Here is a 20,035-nt window from a genome sequence, read left to right on the forward strand (position 1 = left end):
TCCAGCCTGGCAGGATGCTGGGGCTGTGAGTCAACGGCTTGGGCTGCTCCGCGCTCCCCACAGCCAGCTCTTCTCGCGGGGGACTTGGCAAACCGGCGCTCTCACCAACAGCGCCCGCAACACAGCCCGGGAATAAAGTCAATTTCTCTCTGGATAAACATCCAACTCCCTCCCTCAGCCCCACTGAGGCGCACAGGACGCTGAGAGGGTCTGCACCGTCCTGTTAAAGAAAACGGCGCTTCCCGCCTCCTGGCCCCGTACCCCTCCCATAAACACTCCCGCCTCAGGCCCTGGGGCCAGCAGTACTTACGACTGGCAGGCGAAGGACATGCCGAAGATGGGGATGCAGCGGAAGACGCCCTCCCAGCGGATGTAGCTGACCTGCCGCAGCCACTGCCCACCGAAGAGGCCGTGCTTGAGCGAGGACAGCACGATCTGTGTGAGGAGAGGACAGCGGAGCTCGGCACTGGCCGGCAAGCACAGGTGGGGCCCGCGCCATGGTGGGAAAGAGGCAGGCTGGGGGCTCCATGTCTGGCCCCAAGCTCCCTCGCGGCGAAGCCTGGGGCTGCCAGCTGGAGGGGCCCAGGGTCTGGTGTGGTCCCAGGGCCGCTGCCCTCTGCTGTGCGGCCGAGCACTGCCACGAGGAGCACACACAGCAGGGCCTCCTGAGCGCAGATGGTCAGCAGTAAGGCCCCCTCGCTGTGCCTGCCCCCAGTGCCTTGGGTGACAGGACAGTCCCCTGGCCTGGCAGGTCCCTGCTGGTCCTGCGCAGACATAGGTCCTCCAAACCCACCAAGGACAGGACTGTCTAAGCGGAGAGGGCCGGTCACCGGGCTGGCCGTCACGGCAGAGGGACGCCGGCTCACCACCAGGGCTCAGTCCCCTAAGGAAAGCCTGCTGCACAGACTCTCAGGTTCAGCTCTCGCAGGAGAGATCAGGTCCGACCTTCCCAGGGCCGGGGCAGGCCTGAGGGTTCAGGTCCGGGAGCTCCCACCAGGAGGCCTCCCAGCGCTCAGAAGGAAAGAGGCACTCTGAGTACCCATGCCCTGCGACATCCCCCGTCCTGCTGGTCATGAACTCTCAAGGGAAAATAACCGCGAAGGGGGAGGGCAGAGCTCAGGGGAGAACGTGTGCTCAGCACAAAGGAGGTCGTGGGTTCAATCCCCAGAACCTCCTCTAAAAGTAATTAAACTAATTTACTAACTCCCCACCACCAAAAAAAATTTTTTTAAAAAGAAAAGAACTACTACGAACATTGGGGTGCATGTACCTTCTAATTCGTTTTCTCCAGATTCATGCCCAGGAGTGGGATTGCTGGATCATGTGGTAACTCTGTTTTTAGTTTTTTTAAGGAGTCTCTGTACTGTTTTCAACTATTCTTCAATTAAAAAGAGAGGAAGGAAGAGAGAAAAGAAAGGAAAGGAAAACAAAGGAAGGAAGAGAAGACTGCCCTCCCCCTGTGATGAAGGCTAGCCCACACTCTGGCCACAGACCCCAAGTGCAAGGTCCCTCCGTGCACTTTCACTCCCCGGACTGAGCCTTCCCTGCTCCTGAGTCCAGAAGCCCTGTCTGTGCTCTGGGCTCCTGGGGACGATTCTAAGGTCACTCTCCTGTCACCTTCTGGACTCACCACAAACATGAAGACAGTGTAGAAGATGAGGGCCATGGCACTGAAGGACTGGATGGAGGCCATCATGTTCCTCTGCAAGCTGAGCGGGAGCACGATGCACAGGCACACAGCGAAGAGCAGGAGCACGCGCAGGGTGCCCGTCACCTGGAGGGAGGCCCAGAGCAGGCCCAGGACACAGGCTGAGAGGTGGGCTGACAGCGTCCCACGGGCCTTCCAACGCACCAGACACCTGCACGTGTCCTTACCTGCAACCCACAGAGCCGAGCAAAGAAGTTGGACCCCAAGTCGCCAATCACAACGTAGAAGGCAATGCAGGTACCCAGCATCAGCCCGATCATGCTGCCGGCAGGAAGGCGTGGTTGGAGCGCATTTTCACAGAGGCCCTGGCTCATCACCATCCTAGTCGGCCCCTCAGCTGACACCCAGGGTCCCAGGGAGCCCCAAAGGCGCCCCTCCCTGCTGGGTGGCCGCCGACACGTGACAACCCGAGGGAGGGGCTGGATGGAGGGCGCGGGGTTGACACCCAACAGTTTATAGGACGGTGGTGGGTTCTGCAGGGTTTGCAGTTTTACTCGGAAAGGAACACTGAGCAACACCGAACTCTATCTGGCTTACGTTTTCCTCTCCACAGGAGGTTCTACAAGTTCTTTCTGGTGCTACAAACATGCACTGCCGCGTGAGACAAATTAAAAGGACAATCGACTGCTTCAGAACAGGTTATTCTTTCCGGTTTCCAATTCCCTAATTTAGAAGCCCCAAAGTGCAATTTCCCAGCCATTTTTTCATCTCATAAAACTGTACTCCAAAGGGAGAAAGCAGGACATTCGCATCTTAATGCCACCTTTACATAGCGGTGCTGGGGGCAGGGCCGTGCACGGTTCCCCAGAACAGAACTGAGACGAAGCACCACGGGGCAAGGGCCGCCTGGTCGCCTTCCCCGGGGGCCCCCACTTTTATATTGTTCTTAGTGAAACTTACATAAGGCTTTCAGCCTTGACACTTACCATTTTAAGGGTACAATAAGTTGAACTTTCAACTACTCAGTAAGTAACACTTCAGAGGAAAATATTTTAAGTTACGGACGAGCCTGCATCTGAAACGTACCCCTCACTGTGTGACAGCCCTCAAGTCTGTTCAGCTGCAGGCGAAGCACAGAGAGGACTACACCCGCCCAGGCCACACCACCTACCTGGTCTCCACCAGCATCTTCCCCGCTTTTCCGTAGGCGTGCAACGCTGGTACAGAAGAAAGGAGAGTTACCGCTCAGCCAGCAGCACGGAGCCCATCCGTGAGGAAGTTACTGATAAAAGTCGTGGAGGGAGATTTGACAAAAACCCGTGGGCCTGGAGTTGCACGAGTGTGAGGGGGATATTTCTAAATTTCGGTCCCACGCTTTTTTCAGACCTATCATTGATAAATAAGAATCACAGAAAACAAGAACAAAGCCAGGGAAAGACATGGGCAGGTTGGTTTTTTCATACAAAAAGGGAGGAAAGAGAGGAAAAGAAAAGAAACATCATCCCAGTGAAGAAGCAGTGTCCCGCTGGGCAGGTGGGCAGCCGAGAAGGAGGCAGGAAGGAGGCCGGGCTGGGGCAGAAGCTGGGCAGGCGGGCAGTGGACGGCGGGCAGGGAGGGGCCCGGGGGGCTGTTGGCCCAGCCCTGGCACATCAGTTTTCACATTCACACCAAAGGGACCTGGCTCAGGGCTTTTATTTCAGAAGAAAATCTCAAGTGTGGTACTTTGGGACTGGAGGGGACAAGTGCGCTCGGGCCCGCCCCCTCGCCCTGCTGGTGGATGGCGCGTCCTGTAGTGGGGCCCCTCGGCCCTTCCCTCCTGCCGGCAGAACTGTCTCCAGCAGAGGAGGGACTGAGAGCTGACCCAGCAGGTCCCTCCCAGGACCTGACGGGGTCCGGTAACCCCGCGTCCCACGCCCAGGGCCCAGAAGGACGAGGACAGAGAGCTCCGGTCTCCTGGGTGCGTGTGAGTGCCCGGCCCGCTTCCTGCCCCGCGGCTCCCTCCCCCGGGGCTGGGTGTCCACGAGAGCGGGAAGCAGGAAGTGCAGGCCGCCTGATGTGAATGAGGCCAAAAACCACCTGTGACTTTGAGCTGACTGAGAAAGAGGCACAGCATTGCCAAAAGCCAGTAAGCGTGGCATCTGATCCGGGCCACACAGCGACCGGGCAGCCGGCCTTGAGAAGCAAAGGGGGTCACTCCGGCCTCACTGGCTTGTCCGACTACCGCAAGGACACTCGCACCTTGGGGTCATCTAAGACACGCGACCTGGAGCCTGAGTGTGAGGGTGGCTGCGCCCAGCCATCCCATCCCTTTTCCTTCTGCAAAAGGCAGCTGAGCTCCACAGCATGTTCCAAATGCTCAGAGCACCCTGCCAGAGAAAGTTCCAAAACATAACTATATCCTGGACAGAGGGAACAGAAGGTGTGCTGGGAGGTCAGAGCACATGTCAGGAGTGGCACCCCTTCACCCAGAAACACTCGCCTGGTTCCCACAGTGACACCCTCCCGGGGCTGCCCCCGAGGTGCTGCCTGTGCCGAGACACAGCCACCGCTCCCCGCTCCTCAGCAGGGCCGCCCCACGTACCCGGCCCCCGATAAACACACCACTGCAGGTGTCGGCCCCTCAACAACCTCCAATCCTGATCTCAAACACAAACGCCCGCACGGCCCTGGGAGGGCGACGGGGTCCGGCGCTGCCCTCTGCCCCTCCAGGTTGGAACCACAGCACCGGACCAGCCCCGCGAGGCTGGGAGGGGTCTGCAGGGATGGTTTCTGAGAAAGCACACCCTGTGTGGGCTGGACACTCAGGTCCCCATGCTCCTGGGCTGGGCAGCCCTTCTCCATCTGTGACCAGCATGCTACAGCTCACGGGCTGGGCCTCACAGGGACCGAGGGCCAGCACTCCTCCCAGCAGCGGAGCTGAGACTGGTGTCAGGAGGGCTCTCTGGTCTCCCCTGGGGGGCTGGGTCACCTCTTCCTCCTGGGGCCACAGCCTGGCCCACAGCTCTGAGCCCACCTTGCTCAGAGTGTGGGACCCCTGCCCCACTCCCATACCCTCCACCCACCTTCTGACGCCCCCTGCCGGCCAGGCAGAGACAGGAAAGCACTCACCCAACAGTGCTGTTCAAGTTGGGGGTGGTGACCTCAACCCAGCCGTCCCCAGAGCCAGGGCCTGGACGGCACCCGACACCCTGCTGCCATCCACCAGGGGATGATGGGCATCTGCTGGACAGACGAGGGTCTGGAGGTGCAGGGAATCCTGGGTGTTGGGAAGGGTGGTTTTATGACCCTCATTTGCCCAGCAAGGGTCGCCAGGTGCAGGTCACACAACTGCCAACTGGCAGGGAGGAGACTGGCTGGACAGGCCTCTGCGGCCCCACCCGCAGAAACCTGGGTGGGCGACAGGATCAGGCACGATGCCAGAGCATCCCCGGCGCACACTGAGGGGTCCGAGGTGGCCTCAAGGCCCAGCCACACTCCCTGAGTGCAGGCCCAGCTCAGAGTGGCCTCACGGGGGCCAAGACTTCCAGAGGCGGCTGACTGTCCGGCACAGCTGTATATCTCCTGAAAAGGGGGGTTAGAAAAGTTCACGCAAAAGCAGGACCTGTGGGGTGAGGGAGCAGCAAGTAAGAAGAGGATAGAAGTCACAAACCAGTCCACAAGCAGCCAAAAAACCCACGAAAAACAAAAAACACCAACAAAAAATCCACCAGCGCTGTAACTCCCCAAACTGGCAAGGTTCACTCTCCGGCCATGCCAATGCACAGGCCAGAGCAGCAGGGGCAGCGCTGTGATCACTTGCAGGGATGAACAGACCTGAGACACTGTCGCAAACGCAAACTCGAGGCTCGCTGGCAGACACACGGGGGAACCACCGACCCATTCCTCGGGTTGCAGGTGGTTTATACAGGCTGCTTATTCGAGCTACGCCTGCCGTTCCAGGAATTTCCACACCATCCCCTGCACTGTCCCCTGGTCTAGACAGAGGCCGTCTGTCCATCTCTTCAACCCCCAGCTGCCTGATGCCCACGGATCCAGCAGACAACACGTGCTGGGGGTCTGCTGACAGAGGCTGCCTGTCCCGGCCCTGCAGCCCCGGGATACAGTGGGCACTCTCCTTCGAGCCCACCCTCTCTGGCAGCTTCACAAGCTCTCAGGGATGTCTCTGGCCAGGAGAAGGCAGAGGGTGGGAGAGAGGCCCACAAGCAGGAGACGGCCCAAGAGGTATGAGAGGATTGCTGACCCACGGGGTCCGAGAGAGTCTCATCTCTTTCTATCTTGGCTCCTTTCCAAGCAGTGGGGCCCCTCCACTTCTGAAACGTGCCAAGACCGAGCCAGGACAAAGGGCAGCAGATGGTGGAGGCTGGGCGAGGGGACGGTGGGAGCTCACAACTGAGCCCCCTTGTTTGGTACCAAAGACATAACCAGAGACCACTGGTGGTCTCAGATCTTTTTCGATTCTAGCAAATTAGAACCACGCTGCAGTCACCACAAGCAGTCAGAGGTAGGAGCCCCAGACAGCCGTGCAGAAAGGTGTCCATGGGGCAATTTCCCTCAGTCTTTCACATCTAGCCAAACCAATCTGCCTTCTAGGAACTTTCTAAGAATAATCAGACAGACAGCTGTCAAAAACCATGGCCTCCCCAGTCTAGGGTCACCCGTCCTCTTTCAGGGCACAGCCAAGCACTTCGTGGGATATCTTCTACAGGAACCCCACTGCACAGAGGCCCTTAGTGGGGAGAAAGGGTCACCTCAAAGGCCATGGCCCTGCAGATGGAGGAAGGGGCCCGCCCCAGAGCACATTACACCCCAAGCAGAATTTGGTCTCGTGGGTGGGGGTGGAGAGGGCAGCAAGTTTGGCTGGTAAATTTCACCTCCCTCAGTGACTCCAACAATAAAAAAGCCTGACAGCTCTGGCCTCCTAGGAATGGAAAGAGAAGGAAGCACCCCTTCAGTTCTGAGGTCAGAACAAACGCGAGCATCTCGCTGCCAATGCAGCACAGGCAGACTGGCAGGAAACCAGAGGTCACGCTGCCAGAAGCCCACGCATGGGACCTGCAGGTGTCCGTACTTCGTCCCCCGGAACGCTGCACACCACTTCCTCTTGCCGCCTCCTCCCGCTGTGAGAGCTATGAGTGCAGGGTCGGGCTGGGCCCTCCGCGAGCAGACCCGGTGTCCCGGCCACACACGAGCTGGGACATCCGGGGCTCTCATCCTGAGGACAGGAGTTTTCCCCAGACGCGCACAGGGCCGGCTCCCGATGACACGTGTGCTGCATTTCAACACCCACACCACGTATCCCCAGGACGGCACGCGGAGCCCAGAGTCCTGAGGCAGCAGAGAGAACGCAGGCCTCATGCACCAGCCCTCAGAGCCCAGCTGCCCAGGAAATACTCCAAACTGAAAGGAAGCAGGAAGGGCGACGTCTGCCTCGGCAGATATCAAAGGAAGAAAGAAAGAACCAGAGGGAACAAAACCGCAGCCAACAGCATCAGGAAACAGGACACACGCTGCTGGGGGGCGGGGACGTGCTCCCGGCCGCAAGCCCGAGCCCCCGGACAGTCTGCCACAGGACTTACAGTCGGGACGGGCAGAGAGACCCCATCAGGCCGCTCACAGGGAAGCGTCTGGGGGCTCAGGAGAGACGGACAGCACCCAAGTCAGCAGAGGAGACGCGTGGCGAGCTGCTGCAGCAGCTGAGTTGGGAGGGGGCCTCTCTGTGTGTATGTGCTTAAAGGTGGGCAGAAGAAAGAGCATCACCTCGATCTTGAGGCTTGTCTTTATGTTAGCAGGCTTTTAAACGGCGTTACATTTTGAAATAAGAAAAGAAATTGCTGCTCAACAGACTCTCTAAGAATAAAGTGGAAGAAAAATAAAGGAATGAGGCCCAGGCCCCTGATCCAGGTCGCTGCACTTCTTAAGAATGTACTGAGAAAGGTCCACCCCGTGGAGAGGTGGCGCCCTCACCCAGGCCAGCGTAGGTCCTCCGTTTGCTCAGGCTGGCGGATTTCACCAGGAACATGCAGGATTGGTGCGTCATCCAAGAGCAGAAGACCAAGAGCAGGGCCCCCAGGACGATGCCACACTGGAGGGTGGGGAAAAACAGAGACGTTAACAAAATAAAACTACGCGGTGCCCTTACTTTACACACTGAACAGCACGTATGTGGTGCCCCAAAGCCCTCCCCGTGGGCCCTGTTCTCGTACACACGAAGCCCCAGCCCCAACCTATTCCCCTGCCTACGGGTGACAGTTCCTAGCACTTAAAGGACAATGCCCTGGATGTGGCGGCCACGCACTCTGTCCACGGGCATGAAGCCCATGCATGACCCCGAAACAGCACTAGGGACACCGTTTCCTTCCTGGCCCTTCCCAGTCTCCCCAGGTCCCTGCAGACACCCTACAGTGAGCCACCTTCTAGCCACTTGGAGCAACAGCCACGAGTGATAAACACATTCTGGAAGAAAGAGATTAAAAATGACATTTATGCCTTTCTTATAAGTTAAACAGACACTCACCATCTGACCAGCAATTGCACTCCTAGGTATTTACCCAAAAGAAATGAAAACATGTGTTCATGAACAGACCTGTATGCCAATGTTTACAGCAGGTTTATCTGGAATCCAAAAACTGAAGAAACAACCAACTGTCCTACTAGCTTCTACCAGAGCAGAATGTACACATATCCCACCATCTTGCTACCCAGCCTGAGGTCAGCCTGCCGGGGCACGTACACACGGGGTCAGAGCCTGTGCGCGGGTCCCTAAGCACTCCAAACAGGAAACGCCACACCTGCCTGGCAAAGGTTAGAGGGCAAATAAATGCACGGACGCTAGACAGTCGTTGCAATGAACCTGTTGCACGAGCCATTCACATAAAGTTAAACCCGGCCACACTGACCTCTGGTGCTGGAGGTGGGAAGGGGACCTTCAGCTGTGGGGAGGGGCTGGGGGGCTCTGGCAATGCTGTGCTCCTTAATCTGGGAGCTGGCTACATACGCTGTTAACTTTATGAAAATTCATCAAGAGGACACCTAAAATGTGTTCACTTTTCTGTATGCATTACACTTCAATAAAATGTTAATTCTCTTGGAAAAGTACCCAAATTATTAAAATCAATCAACCAAATAAACAAAACAAAAACCCCCAAACCAAAACTTTTTTAAAATGGCATGGCTGCCAGACAAACACAGACATCCCCGAATTGCCCGTTGACCTCACACTGAATTCCGGCCACGGGGCTTCCCATGGAGAAGGAGCCGAGTCCGAGTGAGAGCATGTCGGAACTCGGCCAGCCCCTCAAGGCAGGGCAGACCACATCCAGGTCTTGGCTTGCGAGGCCCCTCCCTCTGAGCTCTTCTCTGGGCAAGTCAGCCAGGGCCGAGTTTGAATGCTCTGGCGGAGGCGTCGTACCCAGCACCCGGCAGACACACGAATCTGAATCATTTCTCAAATCTGAACCATGGTGGCACTTGGCAGACAGGCCTCGAGGATGGCAGTCTGATCTGCAGACACAGGACCAGTAAACTACACCTCCCAGAATGCAGTGCTGTGCTAGGCAAGTCGCAGTGCACACTGGGACACGTAGTCGGCCCAGAAACACCTGAGGTGGCCGGCCCACGCTGGGATTCACACGTCTAGACACAGATGTTGCCCCAGGGGTTCCGGAAGCCGCCAGCGTGGCCTTCCACATCTGCCTGCAGTCTCTGTCCTCCCGACAACGTGTTTGCCGACCAAGTCAGATCAACCACTCACATGGGAACCCTAAACACATTTTTTCTTCTTCTTTTTTTTGCTATTTTTATTCCAAAGATGCTAAACATGAAAAATGCAAAGTATTAATCTGAAATTAAACGACTTGTGCCAGTTTCAGTTCCAAAATGTCCATCTAATTTCCCTTTTTCCACCTATTTGGTTTCATCACGTAAGACTGGCCTTTGAGGCCTTGATAACCACCTGCCCTTCCCTGTGTCCCCCTCCTCTTCTCCCACCCTCAAGCAAGCCAGCTCTCTCTAGCGGACAGCTCCTGCCCGGGGGAGCAGCACCTGCACCATGGCACACGGGAAGCTGAGAAGTTCATTTTTAGGAAAGAAGTTACCCAATTTGATAATTCCATCAACCTCCCTTTTCTAAAGTACCGAATGCCTGTATATTTGTGGATTAAACAGAAGCCAAATGAATCCACACCTCAGAAATGGTGAGTTTCTTTCCCGCGGTATTTAACATTGGAATGCTACCAATTTTTCAATATTTCAGATTTTTTCAATTAATGTAACATATGCAAACGGTGAAATGCACAGACCTTCAGTGTACAACCTGGCAGATTTAGTTATCACCTTGTAACCAACCCCCCCTAGGTCCAAGGCCTGGGGGGCTCGACGTGTGTGCTTCTTACATACAAGTGCAGTAGGGTCAGAGTTTTAAAAAAATAATAATAAAGAAAGATAACACTGAATCCTGTGGTCACTTTCCACTTCTGGAAGATCACTTTGCACTTTGGTCTGAAGTTACTAGTCGTGCGGAAGCTTTTCACTGAGGGAACTCTCGGTCTCTCTTGCAGGCCCGAGGCGGGCGGGCTCCGGGACCGCCTCCCCCAGCCCTGGTTCCCGTGAGGGGACGAGCCCGGGGCGGCGAGGGCGGCGACCACTGCCCGCTGGACTCACCTGTTTGAAGCAGAAGGGCATGGTGAGGACACTGACCCCTACTATGCTGTTCACTATGTTCGTGATCAGCCCCCAGTTGGAGGCGGCGGCCGCGGTCATAGCGCGGGGTCTGGGGGCCACGGAGCCTCGGTCCAAGGCGCCGGGAGGACGCTGGGGCGCGAGACCCTGAGAGGGGCGGGTGGCTGCCTGGAGGAGGCGGCCTCGCGGAAGGCAGCGGGAGCAGTCAACCTCCAGACCCCGCCAGGCCCCGCGGCCGCCTCATGGCTTCGTCACCCGCTGGTTCTCGCTGGCCACCCTGGTGTCCCCGCGCCCAGACCCGGAAGAGCCGCGGGGTGCCAACTAGGGACACCTCAGCCCGGCTTCGCGGCCGCCCTGACAGACACACTTCCGCCTTCCGCGGGCTACTCTGCCCGGAAGTGACGACAAGGAGGCGGGGCTGGGGCAGGGCTCTCACCAACGAGAGGCGGGCCTGGGCGGGGCCGTGTGGGCGCGGGGCCTGAGAGAGGGCTCGCGGGTGATGCCTGTCGGGGCGGGACTTGGCGGGACACAAACCAATGAGGGGTGGAGGCGAGCCCGGGGGCGGGGCCTGCGGGGGCGGGGCCGGGCAGCGGCGCACCTGTCCCAGGGCCCGCTAATCCTCCAGCGGAGCTGGGATTCTGAGCCGCCGTCTTGCAGGGCCGGGAACACGAGGAACTCGCCCTGCGGGGCCCCCATCCGGAAGGGCGTGAAGGTCAGCAGAGAAACGGCCGCGCCACGCTTTCTAGAGAGGAGCAGGATTTCAAGCACTCATTTTCAACATTTACACCCTAGGACTGATTTCGGGAAGTGTGCTGGGGCCCGGGGCGCGGGGGCTGGGGCCTTATATGTCGGCGCTGATGTGGTTCCGAGGAGTTATCACCTACGTTTTACGAGTGGAACGCTGAGCACAGAGAGGTCAGGTGACTCAGCAAGCGTACACAGCTCTTAAGAGGGGACGTGGGATCTGCTCCTTGTGCCAGTGCCTTTCAGAACAGTACTTGGAGCAGTGAAACAAGGGACTCTAACATTCTAATATTAAAGGAGCAAAGAAATGTAGTGAGAGGACGGGAGAGGTAGAGACCAATGTGACCGGAGAAATCAAGGAGGGCTTCGAGAAGGTGGCTTGTAGGCTGGTCTTGAGAGACAAATGGGAATGGAGGACGGAGATGGCTTTGGGGAAGGAGAGAACAGAGAAGGGCTCTGAGACATCTGTGAATTCCTGGCACCTGGCAGGTGCTATGTGTCTATTGAGTGAATACTCAGTGACAGGAGGGCTGGGATGGCCTTCTCAGGAAGAAGCAAGTAATTCCAAGCCAGCTGGAACTGTGCACGGGAAGAATTAAAAGTCACTGGGAGAGGGAATAGGGGAACCTTGTTTGTAGGCACATGAAGGACCTGATGTCTTAGGGCAGAGGCTGATGCCACAGCTCCAGGCAGTGCAGCCACTAGGTAAGTCTGTCCCACCTTCAACCCCCAGGCACCAGTGGAAGAGGAGGAAATGCCAGGTAAAGAGTAATTAAATTCAGAATGAAAATAATAAATGCTATTCATTCATTTTTATATAAATCATAGTACATTCTATAACCTGCTTTTAATTAGTTATGTAATTTTTATGAAATATTATACATGCAAGATAGGATATAAAAATTAAATGTATCTTTCAATGAATAACAACAAATAGCCATGAGTCCACCATTTGGCTTTAAGACAGAATCTTTGTAGAATCTTAGGTGCTCCCTTTGAGTCCCTCCACAATTTCACCTTCCTCCCCTCTTCACAACCATCCTGGGAGCATCACTATCCAGATTTTGTCAATTTATTATTTTTCTTTAAAGGTTTACCACATATGGATATATTCCTAAACAATTAAAGACTACTATGTGTCTCTTAATATTCATTTATTCTGTTTCCAAATTTTGCCAGCACATGTGGCGGCCAAGAATAAACAGTACACTTCCCAGCCTCCCTTGCAGCCAGAGGTGACCATGTGACTAAGTTTTGACCAATGAGGAGTGAGCAGAAATGACAGGTGCAATTTCTAGGTCAGTTTTTAAAAGGAGGCAGTCTGTCCCTTCCTCCCTCTTTCTTCATCCTGCTGCTTGGAATATCAAGGTGATGGTAAGAAGCCATCGTGGGCCATGCAGACCATGGCAGGAGTGGGACAACAGGCCAGAAGGTGCCTGGATCCCTGGACAACAACATGGGCAGAGTCACCATCCCAGCCCCTGGCCACATCCTCCGGGCTGCTCCATTGGAAGAGACAAATCATCTTGTCCAAGTCATTATTATCTTGGACTCTGTTTTGTGAAGCCAAATTTATAGCCTAATTCAATTGTGTACTGGGAGAGAGCATTTTCGCACTTTTGACTTTTGTGTTAATGGATTTATATGTGTGTATTCTTCTGCAACTTCCTTTTTCACCCAACCTTGTTTGCAAGATACAGCATCATGTTGTACGTACTCTGCGTCATCTAGTCTCACTGCCCTGTGGAATTCCACTGTTCAAAATAGCCCAGAGTATCTGTATCCATTCTCCTGCTGAGGGCACCTGAGTTGTCTCCAATTATTTGCCATTATAAACAGTGATGCAGTGAACATTACGGTCCTTGTCTCCTTAATATTTTGTCATTTCTCTGAGTAAATACCTGGAAATGGAATTGCAGATTCAAGTGTTTGTGCACCTTTGATTCTACCACTTACTGCCCAATTGCTCTTCAACGTAGTCATAAGAGTTCCTGCCCGTTTACATCAGAGGCTGGAGAACTATGTCAGTGAAGCACCAGGCAGCAAAAGTATTTTCTGCTTTGGCAGCCATGCAGTCTCTGCCACGACTATTCGAAAGCAGCCCTAGACGACACACGAACAAATGAGCATGTCTGTGTTCCAACGAAACTTTATTTACAAAAGCAGGGCTGGCCCATTTGGGCTGAAGGACCGCCGATCTCGGCCCCGGCTCTACGTTGTCACAGACATTGGCCATCAGCAGTCTGGCCAATCTGGTGAATGAAATGGAATGTCGTTGTGGTTTTCCACTTGTTCTCCCTCATTACAAATGAGATTAATCACCTGCTCATATGTTTACTGACCATTCGTACTTCTTGAAATGCTTGTACGTTTCTGCTTGTTCATTTCTGCCCATTTTTCCAGTTAGCTGTTGGTCTTTGGTCTTACGAATTTTTAGTTCTTTCAAGGTGCTTGACAGTGAACCCTGTGTCCCTCGGTTGGGGCTTCTCTGATGTCTCCTGATCGTATTCGTTTTTTGTTGCTGTCATAACAAATCACCACACACTTAGCAGCTGAACCAACACAGATCTGTTCTTCCAGTTCCGTGGGTCAGAGGTCCCACGGGGATCTTACCAGACTGAAATCCAGGTGTCGGCAGGCCACCCCCTTTCTGGAAGCTCTTGGGGAGACTCCGTTTCCCGCTCACTGAGTAGCCGGCAGAATTCACTTCCTTCAGGTGGTAGGACCAAGATCCCTGTTTTCTTGCCAGCTGAAAACTGAGGCCTGGTCCCAGTTTCTAAAGGCTACATTCCCTGGCTGCAGGGGGTCATGGAGGGGGCTGCCTCCAACTTCAAAGCCAGCAGCCAGGGGAGAGAGCTGGCTTCCTCTCACTGCATCTCTGTGACCCAGCCAGGAAAAGGTTTCCAATTTTAAGGATTCATGTGATTAGATTGAGCCCATCCGGATAATCCGGTATAATCTCCCCATCTCAAGGGTCTGTAACCTTAATCACGCTGCAAAGTCCTTCCACAGAAGGTAACTAACGTATTGCCAGGTTCCCTGGTTTATGGGGTACACGTCTTTGGGGGGAGCCAGTATTCTGCCTCCCGCACTCACGATGAAATTCAAGCTACGTCTCTTCGGCAGGAAAACCATGGACGTGGTGCCATGTTTCCACTGAACACTATCAGCTGCTGCACGCCTCCCCATTACTGGTGATGTCATCTTTGATCACTTGACGAGACAGCTCCCTTAAAGTTACATCTTTCTCCTTTGTAATTAATGAGTGGTTTGTGGGGAGGGACTTGGAAACTAAATATCCCAGTCCTTGTCAAATGTTCAACTTACTAATTTATCTCCATCACTGTGGACTCCTGTTTTCCTACCGTATTCAGCGGGTTATAATCCTTACTATCATTACCTATTCTGATGCCCACATTGTCCCAGATTTGGACCACGAGAGCCCCTTCAGCTGGCTCCTGTGTCCTTGACAGTGTCCCCATCATTCCCCGAGCACTTCCTTGCTTTCTGGCTCAATAAGATGTTCCCAGCTCATCGTGTACTTTTCTTGGACTCAGTCATTTCTCCAAAGAGCCCTGGTTCCTTCCAGTAGAGACTACTAATAGAGACCAAGGTCTGGGCCCCGGGTGCGTGCATGGCCATTGGGATGCCACGGCTCCTGGGTCCCTCCGTGGACAGAGCTTGGAGACACGTGTGCATGCACCACACACGTCTAGATTTCTCCCTATGTTTATCTACATGTATTGAAAGCCACAAGTTCACAGCCATACCTCAAATACCCCTGGAGGTCCAGGGCCACAGCGTTCATCCTGGTATCCTCCCTTTCCATATTTGTAACTCCGCAGTTGAGGCTCCCCTCCCAACTCGGGCTCCAGTACCTTCCCCTGGGATGCCCACCCCCACCCTAGACCCCCTCCCCACCCAACTCTGGTTCTGAGTGGCTTCTCACCCCCAATCCCCGCTGGCACAGATACTCACTGTGCCCCGCCCCACCTAAAGGTTTTAGGACCGAAATTTAAAACAGGGAAGGGGAGCGCCATGGTCATTTCCAAACATGCACCCCCTCTGTTCTCGCTACCCACATGTGATTTCAATCATCGGAGTTGATGGGATGCTGCTGTCCCATGGGAGCCATCTGTGGCTTCTGAGGCACAAAGGCTGTGTGACCCTGGGCATGTAAATGAACCTCTCTGAGCCTGCTCTGGGACACCCATCTCTGAAGTGGCAGCAACTTTCCATTAGATCGCTGGAGGTGACACCATCTGGGAAATGAGAGGGAGGGGCTGGACGAGGATCCAGCCTCTGGATGCTGAAGACTTAGGTCTTCAAACAGGGGGGTGCTGAAGCCCACCCAGCACATCTGGGGTGAGGTGAAGGACCCTGTTTCTCACATGCTGGGCAGGGAGGGGGCGCCTGCTTTACCAAGGATGAGCACCCCGACCACCCCCTACTCTCCCCCACCACCCTCTCCCCCACCTCAATCCTCACCAAAGAAATGCAGGGGCCCAGCCTGGGTTAAATCCATGTGGGAGCTGTGGCTGCTTCAGAGAAGGTGGCCTGGGCCCAGAAGCAGGTGGTGGGCAGAGCCTGGGCCGTGGAACTGGCCCTGCCCTGGTTCCCTGGACACGGCATCAATCCTCAGTGTTTCCAGGTGTAAAACGTGGCCGATTATCCCCCTGCGGGGCTCCCCGTGAGGTCGCAGGGACAAGTCCGGATGAGGGCTGGTCCCTTCTCTCCTGGAAAGCAACACACTTTTTGGCAATCCTCTTCTTTTTCATGTGTCTCCTACTTCCAAACTGGAGGCATGATCTGGAGGCATGATCAGAGGCTAGGCTGGTCCCTCAGAAAGAATGCTGGGGACCCAGCGGGCGATGTGCGCAGCAGGGAGCCTCCGTGGGGTCTGGGTTTCCACACCCCCGCAAGCAGGGGTTAAACATTCGCTCCAGCCAAGTGGCTGAATTGGCCAGAAACCCAAGTTTCCATCCCCTCTCTGGTGGGGTTCCCCCCCTTTCAGACGGTCTGTGTCAGAGCAGAGCCTGGAGGCTGCCCCAAGCCCAGGGGGGTGGCCTCAGGGAGGAGGGGGCACCCAGGCCTGGTGGCCCCCTGGCCCTGACTCCCTGCACTCTCCTCCCGCTGTTTACATAACCCAGAACCATAAAACTGACAACAGGTTCCGCAGAAAGGAATGGGTCTCAATTAGCATCTGCTGGGCGGAGCGGGCGCCATCCAACCCTCTCCCACCGGGGCCTCATGTCCAGAGGGAGGGCATTGCTCGAACCACGTGGAGGGACCAACTTCACCCGGAGCCTCAAGGCTGCAACCCCCCACACACACACACTTGGCCCTGACCTTGGTTTTCTGGGTGGGAGCAGCGGCGGGTGTGGGCAGGCTTAATGAGGTGTGAGGAGAGAAGGGGGTCAGCCCCAGGGTTTCCCAAATGCACTCACTCCGTTCATTCCATAGGCCCCCTTTTGGGGAGGGGGAGGGGCAGACAAGAGGTGGGGGAAGCCAGGGCTGGCTCCAGTGTGACCTGGAGGTTGATTACATCCCACTCTCCTCTGTCAGGGCCCCCACAGGTGGGAGATGCCTGGGGAGCCCGCCCAGGTGCACAGAAGCTTCACTAGGGCTGGCAAGGGGGAGATGGGCGGGGCCGCCCTTAACACCCCCACCCCCCATCCCCACTGAGGTGGGCCCAGCTTTGAGAGTCTATCCTTGGCCCCAGTCCAGCCCCTAAAACCACTGACTAAGGTTTTTTTCCCGGAGCTCAAGCTGTTGGTGACTCCTGGTGGCTCAGGATCCGGGGGAAGGGCTGAGGGCCGGGGGCCGGGCACCCTAGAGGAGAAGGCAAGAGAGCAGCTGCTGATGGGAGCCAGTGCTGGGTGGACTTGGGAGAGTCCTGAGGGGCCAGAGGGGCTTCCAGGGATCTCGACACTGGTTCTCTTTGCCTCCAGGGGCCTCTTTCTGAAGCAGGGACAGCTATGAGACCCTCTGTTAGAAAAACCACAGATTAACCATTCGCTCCTCCAGTGGCCTCCGCCCAGATCTCGAATCCCAGGAGACCAGGCAGGCAAGAACCCAAGGAGGTGGGCAGACCCTGTCCATGCCAGGGCCTGGCCAGGTAACCCAGCCCTGAGGGAGATCAGTAGCCAGCTGGGCCCCTGCCTCTGCCTTGGCCCTGTCTCTCTCTCGCTGCTCCTGGCTACCCGTCACTGCCCAAGCCAACCATGTACTCCTATGGGGCCAAGTTCACAACCACCTAATTTGCAGCACTCACCCTGGAGGATCCCAGGAATTGGCGCCATTAAATTGTGTGCAGAGGAGAAATTCCGTCTAGTTCCCGCAGGTTGCAGGTGGAGAAGGTCCATGGGGCACACCACCTGGCCCAGGTTGTCAACATGAGGGCATTGCCCATACACCGGGAGCTGACCTTTGGCTACGTTCACCTTGGTCAGCATCTCAAAGTGGCCACCTGACCAGCGTCCTTGCTGCCCTTTCCTCTATTAGCCGCACTTCTCTGTCCTTGTCGATGGCACTGCACCTGGCCAAGAGATTACTATTCCCACCCCCTTGTGCAGCCAGGACAGTCACGTGACTAAGACCTGACCAATGTTAGCAGAAGGTTTGGCTGGACTTCAGGAAAGCCTTTTCAGTGGTCCTTTTTACTTCCCTCCTCCTCCTCATTCCTGCTACCTGGAATGCAGATGCAATGGCTGGAACTCCTGCAGCTGCCATGGAACCACCCTTCACTCCTCTTTTTCAGTCACCTCCCGCCCAATTTAATCTGTCAGGAAATCTTGTTGAGTTCATGTTCAGACACCCATGATTCTGACCACCTCTCACCACTTCCTCTGTTTGTACCATGATGCAGGGCATCATCTTCTCTCTCCTGGACCGCTGCAGTGTTCTCCCCACTAGGTGCTTCCTGACCTCATCACAGTCTGTTCACCACCCAGCAGCCAGAAAGTCAGGTCATATCCGCTTCTCCTCCAAACCTCCTCACTCAGGCCATCATTTAAAAAGTCCACAAATAGTGGGGAGGGTATATAGCTCAAGTGGTAGAGCACATGCTTACCATGCATTGCGGTCCTGGGTTCAATCCCCAGTACCTCCTCTAAAAACAAAATAAAACCTACTTACCTCCCCCTGCCAATGAAGAACATTTTTTTAACAATACAATAGTAATTAAATTTAAAAAAATCTTTTTTTAAGTTCACAAATGATAAATGCCGGAGAGGGTGTGGAGAAAAGGGAACCCTCCCACCTTGTTGGTAGGGATGTAAATCGGTGCAGCCACTGTGGAGAACAGTGTGGAGGTTCCTTAAAAAACTAAAAACAGAGCTACCACATGACCCAGAAACCCCACTCCTGGGCATATAGCTGGAGAAAACTCTAATACGAAAAGAAACATGCACGCCAGTGTTCACAGCAGCACAGTGTACAATAGCCAAGACATGGAAGCAACCTGTGTCCATTGACAGACAACTGGATAAAAAAAAAGAACAAATAATGCCATTTGCAACAATATGGATGGACCTAAACATGATCAGACTAAGTGAAGTATGTCAGACAGAAAAAGACAAATATCATATGATATTACTTACAAGTGGAATCTGAAAAAAAAATGGTACAAATGAACTTATTTACAAAACAGAAAGGGACTCACAGGTATAGAAAACAAACCTATGGTTACCAAAGGGGAAATTAGGAGTTTGGGATTACTAGATACAGACTACTGTATATAAAACAGATAAAACAACAAGGTCCTACTGTGTAGAACAGGAGACTATATTCAATATCTTGTAATAACCTATTATGAAAAAGAATATATATATGTAACTGAATTACTATGCTGTATACCAAAAACCAACAAAACATTGCTAATCAAACGTACTTCAATTAAAAAAAAAAACAGAAAATCTCCTCACTCACAGTAGAGCCCTGGTCCTGGTGGGGGCCTGGCCAGGGCAAACCCCTGGGCTTCCTGAGAGAGGCAGCCAGTGGAGATCCCTGTTATCCTCTCCATTTTACAGGTGGGGAAACTGAGGCTCGGTGAGGCAAGGCTATTTGCTCAAGGGCACAGGATTCCTAAGTGCGGGCCCAGATGTGGACGCAGGTCGGTGTGGCTCCATAGATCCCACAAGCCTCTGCCCCCCGAGGTGAGCTGAGGGTCCCCCACCGAGGTGAGCTGAGGGTGGCAGCGTCTTCTAGCCAGTGGTAAAGTCCAGCATCGCACCTGCGGGGGTGGCTCCTGGGGATGCCTTAGGCCACATCAGGGGAAAGAGGACAGACAGAGCACTAGTACCCACACTAGACCTGCCCCCGAGCTCCCCTGCACGCAAGGTTTGGGGCCTCGTGTGGCCTCTGTAGACCTGATCCCCACCAGGGCCTCTCCTTCCCCTGGTCTGAGTGGGGAGCCCTCGGCCAGGTCCTGCCCAGCAGCTGGGAACAGGAAGTGTGTCCCCCGGCCCATCTGTGCAGCCAGGCTGAGCTGGAGGGACAGTGTGACCTCTGCGATGTCCCTGGGCTCAGGCAAAAGCTGCAGATTGTAATCTTGGCCACCAGGAGAAAACTGCCCCTGAATCTCATTACCGTCTTGTAATTAGAGGTGGGGTGGAGAATCTGACAAAGCGGAAACCTGCTTTCATCTGTAGGGCTTTTCCCCCTTTCCTGAAACTTCCAGACACGAGGGAAGAGCTGCCTGGACACAGAGGAGCAGAGCTGCACGTCCGGATACAGGGAGCCACGTGCACCGGCCCTGTAGCCCCAGAGCGGGTGGGTTCCCCACCTCAGTCCCTGGAAAATTCCCAACCAGTCTCCTTTCCTGTTGAGGCTGGAGGCAGATCTAGGGGTGCGGGAAAGGCGGGGCCATTTTGGAGCTCATTCTCCTGACTCACCAAGCAGGTTAAGAGTTGGCACTGGACCCCAGGAGCACCCGACCCCTCATCAGCAGGCCACGCCTCTGGGCCT

General features: G+C 54.9%; 1 protein-coding gene across 1 annotated transcript in view; it reads right to left on the bottom strand.

Annotated features, from left to right (window-relative positions):
- SLC38A10 (solute carrier family 38 member 10) overlaps positions 1–10,707 on the bottom strand; it is a 33,943-nt gene extending 23,236 nt beyond the window's left edge. The window contains exons 1-6 of the mRNA XM_072939815.1: positions 10,307–10,707; positions 7,613–7,730; positions 2,820–2,865; positions 1,876–1,969; positions 1,631–1,774; positions 311–435 (exon numbers count right to left, since the gene is read on the bottom strand). Coding sequence (XP_072795916.1) covers positions 311–435; positions 1,631–1,774; positions 1,876–1,969; positions 2,820–2,865; positions 7,613–7,730; positions 10,307–10,405 — 626 coding nt within the window. The 5' untranslated portion in view covers positions 10,406–10,707. The remainder of the gene's footprint in view (positions 1–310; positions 436–1,630; positions 1,775–1,875; positions 1,970–2,819; positions 2,866–7,612; positions 7,731–10,306) is intronic.
- Between the last annotated feature and the right edge of the window lie 9,328 nt (positions 10,708–20,035).

Source organism: Vicugna pacos, chromosome 16, assembly GCF_048564905.1.
Source record: "Vicugna pacos chromosome 16, VicPac4, whole genome shotgun sequence".
NCBI classification, from domain to species: domain Eukaryota; kingdom Metazoa; phylum Chordata; class Mammalia; order Artiodactyla; family Camelidae; genus Vicugna; species Vicugna pacos.